Genomic DNA, 12,961 nt, shown 5'->3' with positions numbered 1-12,961 from the left:
GGCAGAAACCAGCATATAGATAGATTTCAGAGTAACAGCCGTGTTAGTCTGTATTCGCAAAAAGAAAAGGAGTACTTGTGGCACCTTAGAGACTAACCAATTTATTTGAGCATGAAGTGAGCTGTAGCTCACGAAAGCTCATGCTCAAATAAATTGGTTAGTCTCTAAGGTGCCACAAGTACTCCTTTTCTTTTTGCATGTAGACAGACACACAGACCCTTTGTTTCTCTCCCTCCTCCCAGCTTTTGAAAGTATCTTGTCTCCTCATTAGTCATTTTGGTCAGGTGCCAGCGAGGTTACCTTTAGCTTCTTAACCCTTTACAGGTGAGAGGAGCTTTCCCTTGGCCAGGAGGGATTTCAAAGGGGTTTACCCTTCCCTTTATATTTATGACAAGGTGTATTCCCTCTAGCCCCCAGAGAAGAAAGAGGTGGGCAGGGAGTGTACGGGGGAGTGGGAGCCGGCAGTGGATTCCCTCTCTCTCAGCTGGGATTGATGTAAACCTAAGGGTCAAAGTTTGTTTCCCTCACCACGATTTTCTAACAGGACTGGTGACTTTGGCTGCTTCCACTGTTGGGAGCCCAGCTTGAGGCATGCTGTATCAGACAGCACGGAGCATCCATCCACTGACAATCAAGCCCCTTTAAGCAGTGCTTAATTTGTAATGAAAGCGGTGCCGGGGCTCAAGCAATTTTTTTACATCTATAACTGATGCCACAAGCCCAGAGGTGCTGGGGCTATGAACTGCCAAGCCCTGGCACAAATTAAGTACGGCCTTTAAGGCCACTCCAGGTGGGCCCTCAAAAATGGAGCCATGCAAAGTCACTGTGGCTTTTGGAGACACAGGCCTTCATCTCATTGCGCTGTTTCCCCTCCACAGTGTGACTGAGGAACCTGGGAGCCCCCAGAAGCAGAAACTTAACAAGCAGGTAAGAAAATCTTCCCACTCTTCTCCTGCCTAACTCTAAGCCCCTGTACATCTGCCTGCCTTAGGTTTTCCTATGGCTCCCATCACAGCAGTATCTCACACAGTTTCGGAGAGAAGCTGATGAGAATGCAGGAGATTCAGACATGCCGTCTGTTTCGGGTACCGATTTGTGTTCCTCGACTGAAGTTGCTGGCAGGGCTGGGAAGAGGAGAGTGGGGTGGGGGGAGGTATTTTTTCATGCTTTGTGTCTATAAAAAGATCTTCTACACTTTCCACAGTATGCATCCGATGAAGTGAGCTGTAGCTCACAAAAGCTTATGCTCAAATAAATTGGTTAGTCTCTAAGGTGCCACAAGTACTCCTTTTCTTTTTGTGACTGAGAAGGTGCTTTGCAGAGATGGGCTAAACTGTGGATATGGGTTGTGAGCCCAGAACTGAGGGACTCTCCAGTCTCTTGTGCTCTGATAAAGCAGTTGTGTTTGTATATGAGGCTCTTAGAACTAACGGTGAGTTCTGGGAATGACACGCTGCCCTCTCTGCAGTCTGTACTAGTAGGTTCTACCCAAACACACCCATGCACAGTGTGGCCCCAGTTGATTCCCCTACACCACCCGCAGCCAAGACTTTGGCTAAATTCTTGTCCAGCTCTGAACTTGGGGCCTGAGCAGGCCCATGTGAACGGGGGTTCAAATGGTTCCAGTAGAACCAGGCATGTACAGGACCCCATGTTTTGTTTTTGGTTTTTGCTCTTTCCTTCCAACAAGTGCCCCAAATGGACCATTCAGAGCCCTCTTTAATGCTTCGCAGATTTCATTGCTCTCCACGCCAAAGCAGGGCAGCGTATTAAAGAAGTATGGGCTGGATGAATGGACTATAAGGTGGATAGAAAGCTAGCTAGATCATTGGGCTCAGTGTGTAGTGATCAGTGGCTCCATGTCTAGTTGGCAGTTGGTATCAAGCGGAGTGCCCGAAGAGTCGGTCCTGGGGCCAGTTTTGTTCCATATCTTCATTAATGATCTGGAAGATGGAGTAGATTGCACCCTCTGCAAGTTTGCAGATGACACTAAACTGGGAGGAGAGGTAGATACGCTGGAGGGTAGGGATAGGATACAGAGGGACCTAGACAAATTAGAAGATTGGGCCAAAAGAAATCTGATGAGGTTCAATAAGGACAAGTGCAGAGTCCTGCACTTAGGAAGGAAGAATCCCATGCAGTGCTACAGACTAGGGACTGAGTGGCTAGGCAGCAGTTCTGCAGAAAAGGACCTAGGGGTTACAGTGGACGAGAAGCTGGATATGAGTCAACAGTGTGCCCTTGTTGCCAAGAAGGCTAACGGCATTTTGGGCTGCATAAGTAGGAGCATTGCCAGAAGATTGAGGGACGTGATCATTCCCCTCTATTCAGCATTGGTGAGGCCTCATCTGGAGTACTGTGTCCAGTTTTGGGTCCCACACTACAAGAAGGATGTGTAAAAATTGGAAAGAGTCCAGCGGAGGGCAACAAAAATGATTAGGGGGCTGGACCACATGACTTATGAGGAAGGGCTGAGGGAACTGGGATTATTTAGTCTGCAGAAGAGAAGAATGAGGGGGGATTTGATAGCTGCTTTCAACTACCTGAAAGGGGGTTCCAAAGAGGATGGATCTAGACTGTTCTCAGTGGTAGGTGATGACAGAACAAGGAGCAATAGTCTCAAGTTGTAGTGGGGGAGGTTTAGGTTGGATATTGGGAAAAACTTTTTCACTAGGACGGTGGTGAAGCACTGGAATGTGTTACCTATGGAGGTGGTGGAATCTCCTTCCTTAGAGGTTTTTAAGGTCAGGCTTGACAAAACCCTGGCTGGGATAATTTAGTTGGGGATTGGTCCTGCTTTGAGCAGGGGGTTGGACTAGATGACCTCCTGAGGTCCCTTCCAACCCTGATGTTCTATGGTTCTATGATTACTGAGGTTATTTTAGAGAAGCTGAAAAAAGATGGTTTAGATATGACTGATTGCTGGGGACAAAACTACGGCAACAGAGCTCACCTGGCTTCAGCATACAAAGGTGTTCAAAATCTAATTCAGCTGGGAAATCAGTCTACATCTTTCATCCCACATGCTGCCTGCTCACTGAATCTTGGTCAGCAGGTGTTCCCCAAGTTGTCTTATTTTTGTGGAATCGTTCAAAGATTGTAGACCCTGTTTGCCGCTTTTGTTCATTGCAGGGAAGTGTTGAAAAAACATATGAGCATTATATTAAAGTGCCAAAGCACAACCAGATGGTCAGCAAGGATCGAGGCAGTCTGTCTGCTACAAGATCAGGTCGAGGGTGTTCTTGCCACTTTAGATGAGAACAAAACTGGTCGCAATCTTATGGCAGAACTTAAGTCGGAAGCTGATTGCTTACAAACCACCATTGCAGGGTTTTGGTTTCTTGTCGCGGCTGAGATGTGTTTTGCTATCTTACCAAAAATTAATGTTGTGAGCAAAAATGGTTAGAGACCAGATGTTGGTGTGCGAATGACTTGTGGTTTACTTGTTGGCCTTCGAGACGCTTTATTGGAATTAAGGTTTTCTGGGTTTGTTAGGTGTAAGGATGGGAGCTGCTGCTTCGCAGACCGAAACGTTAGGAATATCCATGCAGCTCAAAGAGAGAGGTGAGGAAAGTAATTCCAGGCAAACTTGCAAAGGACAAAAGCTCATCAGAGCCCGAAACAGTTTTTGGATGCAAGGTTTCCTACCCTGTCTTAAAAAGAAAAGGAGTACTTGTGGCACCTTAGAGACTAACAAATTTATTTGAGCATAAGCTTTCGTGAGCTACAGCTCACTTCATGGGATGCATGCAGTGGAAAATACAGTGGGGAGATTTTATATACACAGAGAACATGAAACAATGGGTGTTACCATACACACTGTAAGGAGAGTGATCAGGTAAGGTGAGCTATTACCAGCAGGAGAGAAAAAAAACCTTTTGTAGTGATAATCAAGGTGGGCCATTTCTAGCAGTTGACAAGAACGTGTGAGCAACAGTGGGGGGGGTGGGTGGGAGGGAATAAACCCTGTCTTACACACAGTATTAACACAACTGGATGAGAGGAGGCCTAAGTACAGTGGAGGTGGAGAAGTATGAGCAAGAAACTGGGAAGTCTCATCAGTGAAGCCCTAGAAAGGCACGCTTGAAACTTAGCAAGCAGCTACCCTGAGATTTAAACGGAGTTTTGAGAACGAGATTGAGCACTTCACCGGGTGTTGCCAGTGAATCTTTATGGATGACTTGGAAATGAAAATGCCCATTGATCTCCTTAGCTACTTTCGCAAAAGCTCTTTAGATGTGAGTTTCCCTAACACAGAAATAGCACCGCGTGTGTTGCTGTCTTCCTGTAACCGTGGCTGCTAACGAAGGGAGTTTCAGCAAGCTAAAATTAATCAAGACCTATCTAAAAATGTCCATGGGAAAGGTAAGGGTCAGTGGGGAAAATACGCCCCTTCGTTTCCCAGGAGCCACTTTATAAACCCAAATATTTGGGTGGTTTTATATATTTATAGGGTGAGCTGGAGATGTTCTCTAAGGGTTAGAGATCAGGAGTAGGAGTCAAGATGGAGTTCTAGCCCCAGCTCTGACACTGATGTGGTGCGTAGCCTGGGGCAAGTCACTTCCTTGCTCCATGCCTCAGTTTCCCCATCTGCACAATAGAAGGACCGATCCTTCCTTACCTTGCAGGCTTCTTTAGAGTGGTGTGAAATCCTCAGGGGAAGGGTTTTTCTTGATTTTTTTTTAAGTCAGGAGTCACAAAAGGGTATGGAAAATTGATGAATCTTAAACTATTACAACAAGCCAGACCAAAGGACCTAAGAGGTCTAACTAAAATGCTACATTAGGCAAACGCCGACCCAGAAATCCCCACCGGTGCAGCTCCAGCAAGGGTGTAGACCTGTCTCTACCATCACGTCAGCCAATCCTGCTGAGCCGGCCCAGTCCCTGTCTGCACTAGAACTGCGACCACCGATGGAGCCATACTAGCATGAATTACACGCCCGTGTAGGCACCCCCCAGGCAGCCCCTCGCATGCACATGGGTGAAGCTCTATAGGTGAATGATAACCACCTGCATGCATGGAACTGCCATTCAGGTCACCTGGAGGCTGGAGAGGGGAGGGTTTGCCACACCAGGCCCCAGTATCCCATGGTGGAATGATGCTGGCTGCCGCAGCCCAGGGCTTGGGGGCAGGGGAGCGGCTGAATCGGGAAAATGGTGGGATCTACCCAGGTTAGAGTCCCTCGCGCCTGGGGAAAGTAGTCCCAGAAATGCCGCCCGGCCCTTAAGTAGAGCAGCACTTTGGTGTCCCTGTGTACAGCACTGGTCGTGCCCACGCATGCTGTGTAAAGCAGGTCTTTGACCTGTAAGATGGGACTAGTGCATTATCCCTGCTGACCTCAGTATCTCAGGCAGAGAGGGTGATAAAATGCAGCTCCCCTGTGCAGAGAGAACGACTGTTACTCCTGGAGGCTGTTTCCATCTTTATTCTAAAAGAATTTAGTGTTGGTGAAAGATCAACAGCCTTGTAGGCTGGACTTTATTTATCAACTTAACTTTATTCCTCTCTCTAGTGCTTGAGCACCTCACAAATATTAATGGATCAACTCTCAGATCCCTTGGAAGTGGAGAACCATTGTCTTCATTGTACAGATGGGGAAACTGAGGCATAGAGTGGCACTGTGAGTTGCTCAAGTCATACAGGAAGTCAGTGGCAGAGGCAGGTCCCAGCCCAGTGCCTTAACCACAAAACTACCTGGCAATGTACAATGTGGGCTGTTGTTACAGGGTGTGTTTCTCTTCCAGAGTGCCTCAGCCGTGATCTGGAGAGCCAGATTCTGATCTCTGTTCCACCGGAGTAAATTGAGAGTCTGCATCAATGGGCCACAGTGGAATGACTCCTGATTCACTCTGGTGCAAATAAATTCATAATCTGACTCTCTAGCAAGGGAAATATTGAACCCAGGACTCAGGTCCTGGTTGGTTGAAAGGGGTCTCAGTTCACCTTTCACATGTTTCTGAAGTAGGAGCAGCTAGATTTCACCCAGCAGGACTGTGCTGGGAGCTATTGATTTCAATGGGAGTTGTGAAAACCTTGGCTGCACCTCCCTTATTATTACCTGCAGAGTGGAAGGACCTGATTCTAACCTCCCACGAATTTGAATCCTTATTTGCACCAGTGTAATTGAGAGCAGAATCAAGTGTGCACGGAGCTATACAAAGTCATAAAAAAATTAAATCTGTCCCCGCAGGTGATTAGAGTCTATCTTACACAGATCCACATCACACCTGATGATTTTATACAGGTGATTTTATACCATTTTTAAAACTGTCTTTTCTTATCGTTATTAAGGCTACACATGAGCTCTGTTAGCGAGGTGGGATCTCACGGTTCCTAATTGACGTAATCTCTTCTGTTAATCTTTCAGTCATGATTCACTTTCCAGGTGCTTCAGAAGGGGTGAGACAGAAAATGTCTAACCACAGCTACTAATGACTATAGACCAAACACTGAATTCTCAGCAAAAAGAAAAGGAGGACTTGTGGCACCTTAGAGACTAACAAATTTATTTGCATTGCATCCAATGAAGTGAGCTGTAGCTCACAAAAGCTTATGCTCAAATAAATTTGTTAGTCTCTAAGGTGCCACAAGTCCTCCTTTTCTTTTTGCGAATACAGACTAACACGGCTGTTACTCTGAAACCTGAATTCTCAGTGGGACTCTTTGATACAGCCTTGTTTGCACAGGGCCTGGCAGAATGGGGGCTCCAGCCACTACTGCAGTAACAAGCAAGAAGAATCCTCTTTCATACAAAGTGCATGTCCCCAAAATGCTTTCACGTGTGAAGGCACCAGGTTAATTAGCTCCCCCTCCCCTGCTGTGTAAGAGGTCTTAGGAAGAGCAGAAGATTTTTCAGGTGAGGTTTGAAATGAGCAAGCTGATGCCATAAAGAGAAACAGGTTTCCATCTCTGCACAGATGAAGGCTCCTACAACCGACAGGGTGGACCAATGAATAGAGATGCCATGAGGCAATTCAGGTTTGTTTAAAAAGGAAAAGAATTTGATGGACAGAAATCAAATGGTCGTACGGTAGGTCAGGAGACATGTCTCAGCACAGTTAGGAACCTGAGACGGGCTGGCTTAAAAGACTGGGGATGTCAAAACGATCTCGGGGGGGGCGCTAAAGGAATTGCATGGACCTTGTGTGTCTCGAAATGATGTGCTATTGCTCCTCTGTCACTTCACATGTGTCACGCAACCGACTTAGACACAGAGGCCTCTTCTCAGAGCATCAGGGGTGTTCACAGCTAAAACACACTAGAGGTCTGGGAAAGCAGGCCCACCTGAGAGGCAGACGCCCTCTGTGCCCAAGAATGAATTTGGTTGTCAGTGAACGCTCAGTGTGCCTATCTCAAGGTCTGGGCTGATATATACATGACTCCTCAGTGGGTGGAACGGTTTCTGATCCATGGCAGCAGCAGCTGGCAGCCCCATTCCGGCGCTTACAGGTCTGTCCGTATTTCTGTGACAACACGCTCCTTTCCCCAGCGCTTCGTAACCGTTGGTTTACAGCTGAAACTTAGCCTGGAAGGTCTTATTCCGATGAAGGTAATTGCATTCTGCCTACCAAAATCTCCTCTTCTGCTGGAACTCGATGCCGTGGTCGATAGAGCAAAGACGGACAGGGAGCTGCTTTTCTCATTAGGATCTGACTGTGATCTTCCAGTTTTCATCCAGACGGAGCTAGAAGAGTTTCTGTCCATCAAAATCTTTTTTTAACTAAGTGAATTGCATATGTATAAACTCTCTGGAATGAAAACTAGGAGCACAAAGGCCTTATCTTCTCAGTAGTCTGGATAATAATGTCCTCATCATGAGGGCTACAGAAATAGTTGGAGCACAAATTACTTTGCACATCCTTCAAGGGCGGCCACCTCTGGGGTGCAACACATCTGCTGTTTAGCAGCACATAGCAACCACACATGGCAGTTTGGGGAAGGAGAAACCAGTAGCCCGTTGAAGCTGCAGGAGAAAGTAGGGAGGCAGACTAAACAATGCAATCTGGCCAGGGCAGTGGAGGTCACACCCCTTCTCTTGCAAAATATCCCAGCAGATCGTTAATTATCACAATATGGCGCTATTTCATTGAAGTGACTCAGACCTGCTCTGTTTCCTTTTTCGTTTCGGTATCAATTTATACTTAGCCCCAGCCCACGCAGTAGCACAGAATAATAGCTCAGAATGAAACCGCTGGAGCACAGCTTGTAGGTGGGGACAGAAAAGGTGATTTGATCTAATGGTGAATATACCAGCAATCCAGCGAGAGGCTTCAGCTGGTGTTATTTACATCATCTTGCACCAGGCAGCGGGCTCTAAATCAGCACCTACCTCCCAAATGTTTATTATCTAGCTAATTGCCAAGCCATGTGGTCTTTATCTGATTAATCCTCATTATTTATAGCCCCGGCTCAATGGGATTAGGTGTGGTACATCTAATCCATCTGCTTCCTCTGTGCTCTGGCTCTGGGTGACCTTAATCTCAGAGGAACTGGTTCTCACAAGCTATTTCTGGACACCTTGGAGTCACTGAAATCTCTTTACCTGCCACCAGTTTTCCATAGGACCCCAGTCTTCTTTAGCACAGGCTCCTCCTGTCACTCCCTCACTGTGAAGCAAGACGCCTCCTTCACAGTCTCCGCTGTAGACGGCTGTCGGGGCACCGTGATTATGCTGGGCCTGGGGGAATGTGTGACATGAGCCTGGCCAGCCCATGCAAAGCGGTGCTTTGCTGTTTTAGAGGAGGGGTGTGAATTGGCCAGCGCGCATGATGGCTCTCTATTCTTCAGCCCTCCTTTGCCCCATCAGGACTTTCTTGGCTCTCTCCCCTTCTAGCGTCTTCCCGTTTGAAAAAGAAACACTCCCTTCCCAGCTGCTGCTCCCAGCCCCAACACTGATGCCCACAGGGGGCGCCATGTTCACCCCTGCTGCTTGCACAGCCCTAGCCTGGTCTCCTCCCAAGAGGTGGCCTCCCACACTCACCTGTAACACCCAGATGGTGGCTGTGTTTGTTACAATACATGGAACGCACCTGAGAGAGCATCCTGGTCGAGTGAGTGGCTGAAACGCCCTTCCCAGGGAAGTTATCCCTTCTCCGCCAGGTGCCGTGTAGATGAAGGAGCTTTATCAGATGAGGCTGAGGATGCATTCCGATCTTCTTCTCTCCTGACACGAATAGTGCCTTGGCAGGACCAGCTACACCACCTTACCAGCTGGTACCGTACCAGCTACAGCCCTCCATGGAGCCCTGGATGCAGATGGAACCTGAGTACACCATGCTCTGTATCCCCTAGCTAGTGATCTCTCCGCCTCCCTTCCCCTGGCTGTTTACTAACTGCCTTTTCTCTTTTTCCCCCCTTTGCTTCCATTCACTGGGCCACTCGGTGGTAAGTCATTCCGCTTTACAAACCATTGTTTCAAAACTGTTATTTTAGAGGTGGGTAAGAACCAGCCCACAGATCCAGATGCCCCCTCCTCCAGATTTGGGACTGTTCTGGTGCTAGCACCATCCTACTGTCGAGCAGGTTGGGCTGAAATCCCGGATCGAACCCACCTGAGCTTCAGGGACGTTCCGATACAGGCCCAAACTCTGCAGCGTGGGCCAACCTCTGTTGTTGTTTAAATTTGGTGACACCTTGGTGAATGGCAGCAAGGTTTATCCAGGGGGCAAAGGGAATGTTTGACGAAGAAAGGCCTGAATTTGGACCCACCTGGCAAGCCAACAGGTATGCAGATACCTAGGCCTGGAGCTTAGCAGGCTTCAAAGAAGGACTGGATGGTTGTATGGGTAATGAGGCTATTTAGATTTAGAATAGTTTTGGAATGGCTATAACCACCCTGCTTCAGGGCCCAGGCCAACCTCTAACCATTGGGGGTCAGGAGGAAACTTCCCCTAGGGGCAGGTTATCCCATAACTGCCCACTTTAGGGTTTCTTGCGCCTTTCTCTGACGCAGCTGGTGCTGGCCAGTGTTGGAGCCAGGGTCCTGAGCTAGGTGGTCTGATCAAGTCAGGTAGTTCCTATATTCCTAAGGACCCACATGTTGAACCAGAAGAAGAGAGAAGACCACCTGCTCTGAGACCTGGGTGACATGAGATTAGATTACATATCTGGAGAGGCTCCTTCTCTGAGAAGAAAGCTCGCTGAACTGTCAACTAACCGGCAAGAATCTGAAAAAACCTGAAGAAGAGCTCTGTGTGAGCTCGAAAGCATGTCTCTCTCATTAACAGAAGTCGGTCCAATCAAAGATATCACCACACCCACCTTGTCTCTCTCGTGTCCTGTTGGGACCAACACAGCTACAACAACACTGCATGCAAAGAATTGTAGAAGCTGAGAACTTAAGGCAAGAATGGAGAATTACCTCAAACTCCCAACATCTCTGGCTACATGGGGGGAGAGGTGCGGCTGTCCTTCTGTGAAACAGAGGCTCAATTAGGTTGACAGGCCAAAGGGGTTTTCCATCCAAAATTTGTTTCTATGGTTTTTAAAATGTTCTGCCCTTGATAGAGGTAACACAAATGAAGACCCTGTCACTACAGACACATAGGTTAGTTGCAGGGAGCAGAAGAGAACATGAGCCAGGATTCCTGGGTTCTGTTTCTGAATCTGCCACGTGCTGAAATAACATAAGAAAGGCCATACTGGGTCAAACCAAAGGTCCATCTAGCCCAGTATCCTGTCGTCCGACAGTGGCCAATGCCAGGTGCCCCAGAGGGAATGAACAGAACAGGTAATGATCAAGTGATGCATCCCCTGTCGCCCATTCCCAGCTTCTGGCAAACAGAGGTGAGGGACACCATCCCTGCTCATCCTGCCTAATAGCCATGGATGGACCTGTCCTCCATGAATTTATCGAGTTCTTTTTTGAACCCTGTTATAATCTTGGCTTTCACTACATCCTCTGGCAAGGAGTTCCACAGGTTGACTTTGCGTTGTGTGAAGAAACACTTCCTTTTGTTTGTTTTAAACCTGCTGCCTATTAATTTCATTTGCTGACCCCTGGTTATGAGAAGAAGTAAATAACACTTCCTTATCTACTTTCTTTACACCAGTCATGATTTTATAGACCTCAATCATATCCCTCCTTAGCCGTCTCTTTTCCAAGCTGAAAAGTCCCAGTTTTATTAATCTCTCCTTATACGGAAGCTGTTCCAGACCCCTAATGGTTTTTGTTGCCCTTTTCTGAAACTTTTCCAATTCCAGTATATTTTTTATTGAGATGGGGTGACCACATCTGTAGGCTCATTAACTCTTCATTTAATCACATGTGTGAAGTAATGCCTGCATTAGAAGGTGAAGCTGTTTGTAAAGGGCTCGGAGATCCTCAGAGAGGGCAAGACAGAAGGGCAGAAAGCTGTTAGTGCTGCGATAGCCAGATGAGCAAAGAAACAACAGGCCTGTGATTAGAACGAAAGCCAGAACATTCCCTTCTCCAAAGAGTCCTTCCCTGGCAGTCAAGCCCTGTTGTTTTCCCAAAAACTGTAAATCTGTGCCGCTGGAGGGGTGCCCAGACACATATGCGGTGCGTACTTCACACACAAGTATTATTTTGCTAGCAGGTGCAGTGCAGAGGCAGGGACTGGCTTGGCTTTGGGGCAACACTGGTTTTGTTTTGTTCTGGGAACGCACCCAGAGACTACTGTGATGGACGCGATACAGACTCTGCCATGAGTAAGCATCTCTCAGCCGCCCCTCCCTGCTCTGTCACTTTGGTGTTTAGTTAGAGAAGGGCCTGAGCTTTTACATCCGGAGCCAGGCGTCCCCAGGAGCTGGGCGAGGTTTGGAGCCGGACCCGTTTCTATGCTGCCCTCTCTTGGTGAGGGAGATAGCCATCGCTAGCAACTGGGCATGAGGCACATTCTACCCTCAGAAGCTTTCAGCTGCTGGGCTGGGAGTTTCAGCACTGACACAGGGACTTAGACACACAGCTCCCATTCATTTCAATGGCCCATGTGACTAAACCCCCTCGTCCCCTTCGCCTGTTGTCATTTTTATTTTAAAGCAAAGGTATTACCAGCCCTGCAGACTGAAACCCTCCCTTTATCCCCAGAGTAGGCACAGCACAGGTCCCAGAGCTGCAAACTTCTACCACCAAGGTGCCCGTGTGCACCTGGAGGGACTGCAGAGGGGAGCATATTCTTCAGAAGCCATTTATTCCTTGGCTTCTCCGCTGAGAGTGCCGGCAAACCAGGGCCAGCTGGTGTGTTTTGAGCTGTGGAGACCACTAGGAACTGCTGTGAGATCTCCAATTCCTCTCACAAACCTGTTTCCTTATCACTCTCTGCACCTTTAATGACCCCCCCCTCAGCCTCTATTGCTCTTGTCTCTGCTCAGAGAAGGGGTTGGCTGTTTACATTGATATCAGGAATACGCAGTGTTACAGCTATCCCACTGTACTTGGCACTGGCGAGGCGTCCGCTGGAATCCTGGGTCCGGTTCTGGGTGCCGCGCTTCAGGGAAGATGCGGACAAATTGGAGAGGGTCCAGAGGAGAGCGACAAAAGGTTTAGAAAACCTGACCTGTGAGGAAAGGTTAAAAAAGTGGGCATGGTCAGAAGACTGGGTGGGGGAGGGACCTGATAACGGTCTTCAAATATGCTAAGGGCTGTTATAAATAGGACGGGGAGCAATTGTTCTCCACATCCACTGAAGGTAGGACAAGAAGTAATGGGCTTAATCTGCAGCAGGGGAGATTTAGGTTAGTTATTAGGAAAAGCTTGCTCACTGGCAGGGTAGTTTAAGCTCTGAAATAGGCTTCTAAGGGAGGGTGTGGAATCCCTGTCATTGGAGGTTTCTAAGACCAGGTTGGACAAACCCCTGTCAGGGCTGGTCTAGGTTTACTTGGTCCCACCTCAGCGCAGCAGGCTGGAGTAGGCTTCTTGAGATCCCTTCCAGCCCCGCATTTCGATGATTCTGTAGTTGTTCAACTTCATGCTTTAGAGGTGCCAACCTCTTAGAGA

The 12,961-nt window shown here is 47.9% G+C and overlaps 1 protein-coding gene across 2 annotated transcripts in view; it reads left to right on the top strand.

Annotated features, from left to right (window-relative positions):
• The first annotated feature begins 804 nt into the window (after window positions 1-804).
• TULP1 (TUB like protein 1) overlaps window positions 805-12,961 on the top strand; it is a 32,879-nt gene continuing 20,722 nt past the window's right edge. The window contains exon 1 of one of the 2 annotated variants that reach the window (XM_073320051.1): window positions 805-927. In XM_073320051.1, coding sequence (XP_073176152.1) covers window positions 805-927 — 123 coding nt within the window. Of the gene's footprint in view, window positions 928-12,373; window positions 12,506-12,961 lie in introns of those variants that run through there. The other variant, XM_073320053.1, reaches the window with a different exon arrangement.

This window comes from Lepidochelys kempii, chromosome 21 (assembly GCF_965140285.1).
Source record: "Lepidochelys kempii isolate rLepKem1 chromosome 21, rLepKem1.hap1, whole genome shotgun sequence".
NCBI classification, from domain to species: Eukaryota; Metazoa; Chordata; order Testudines; family Cheloniidae; genus Lepidochelys; species Lepidochelys kempii.
The sequence above is the reverse complement of the archived record's forward strand: the minus strand, read 5'-3'. Positions and strand labels throughout refer to the sequence as shown.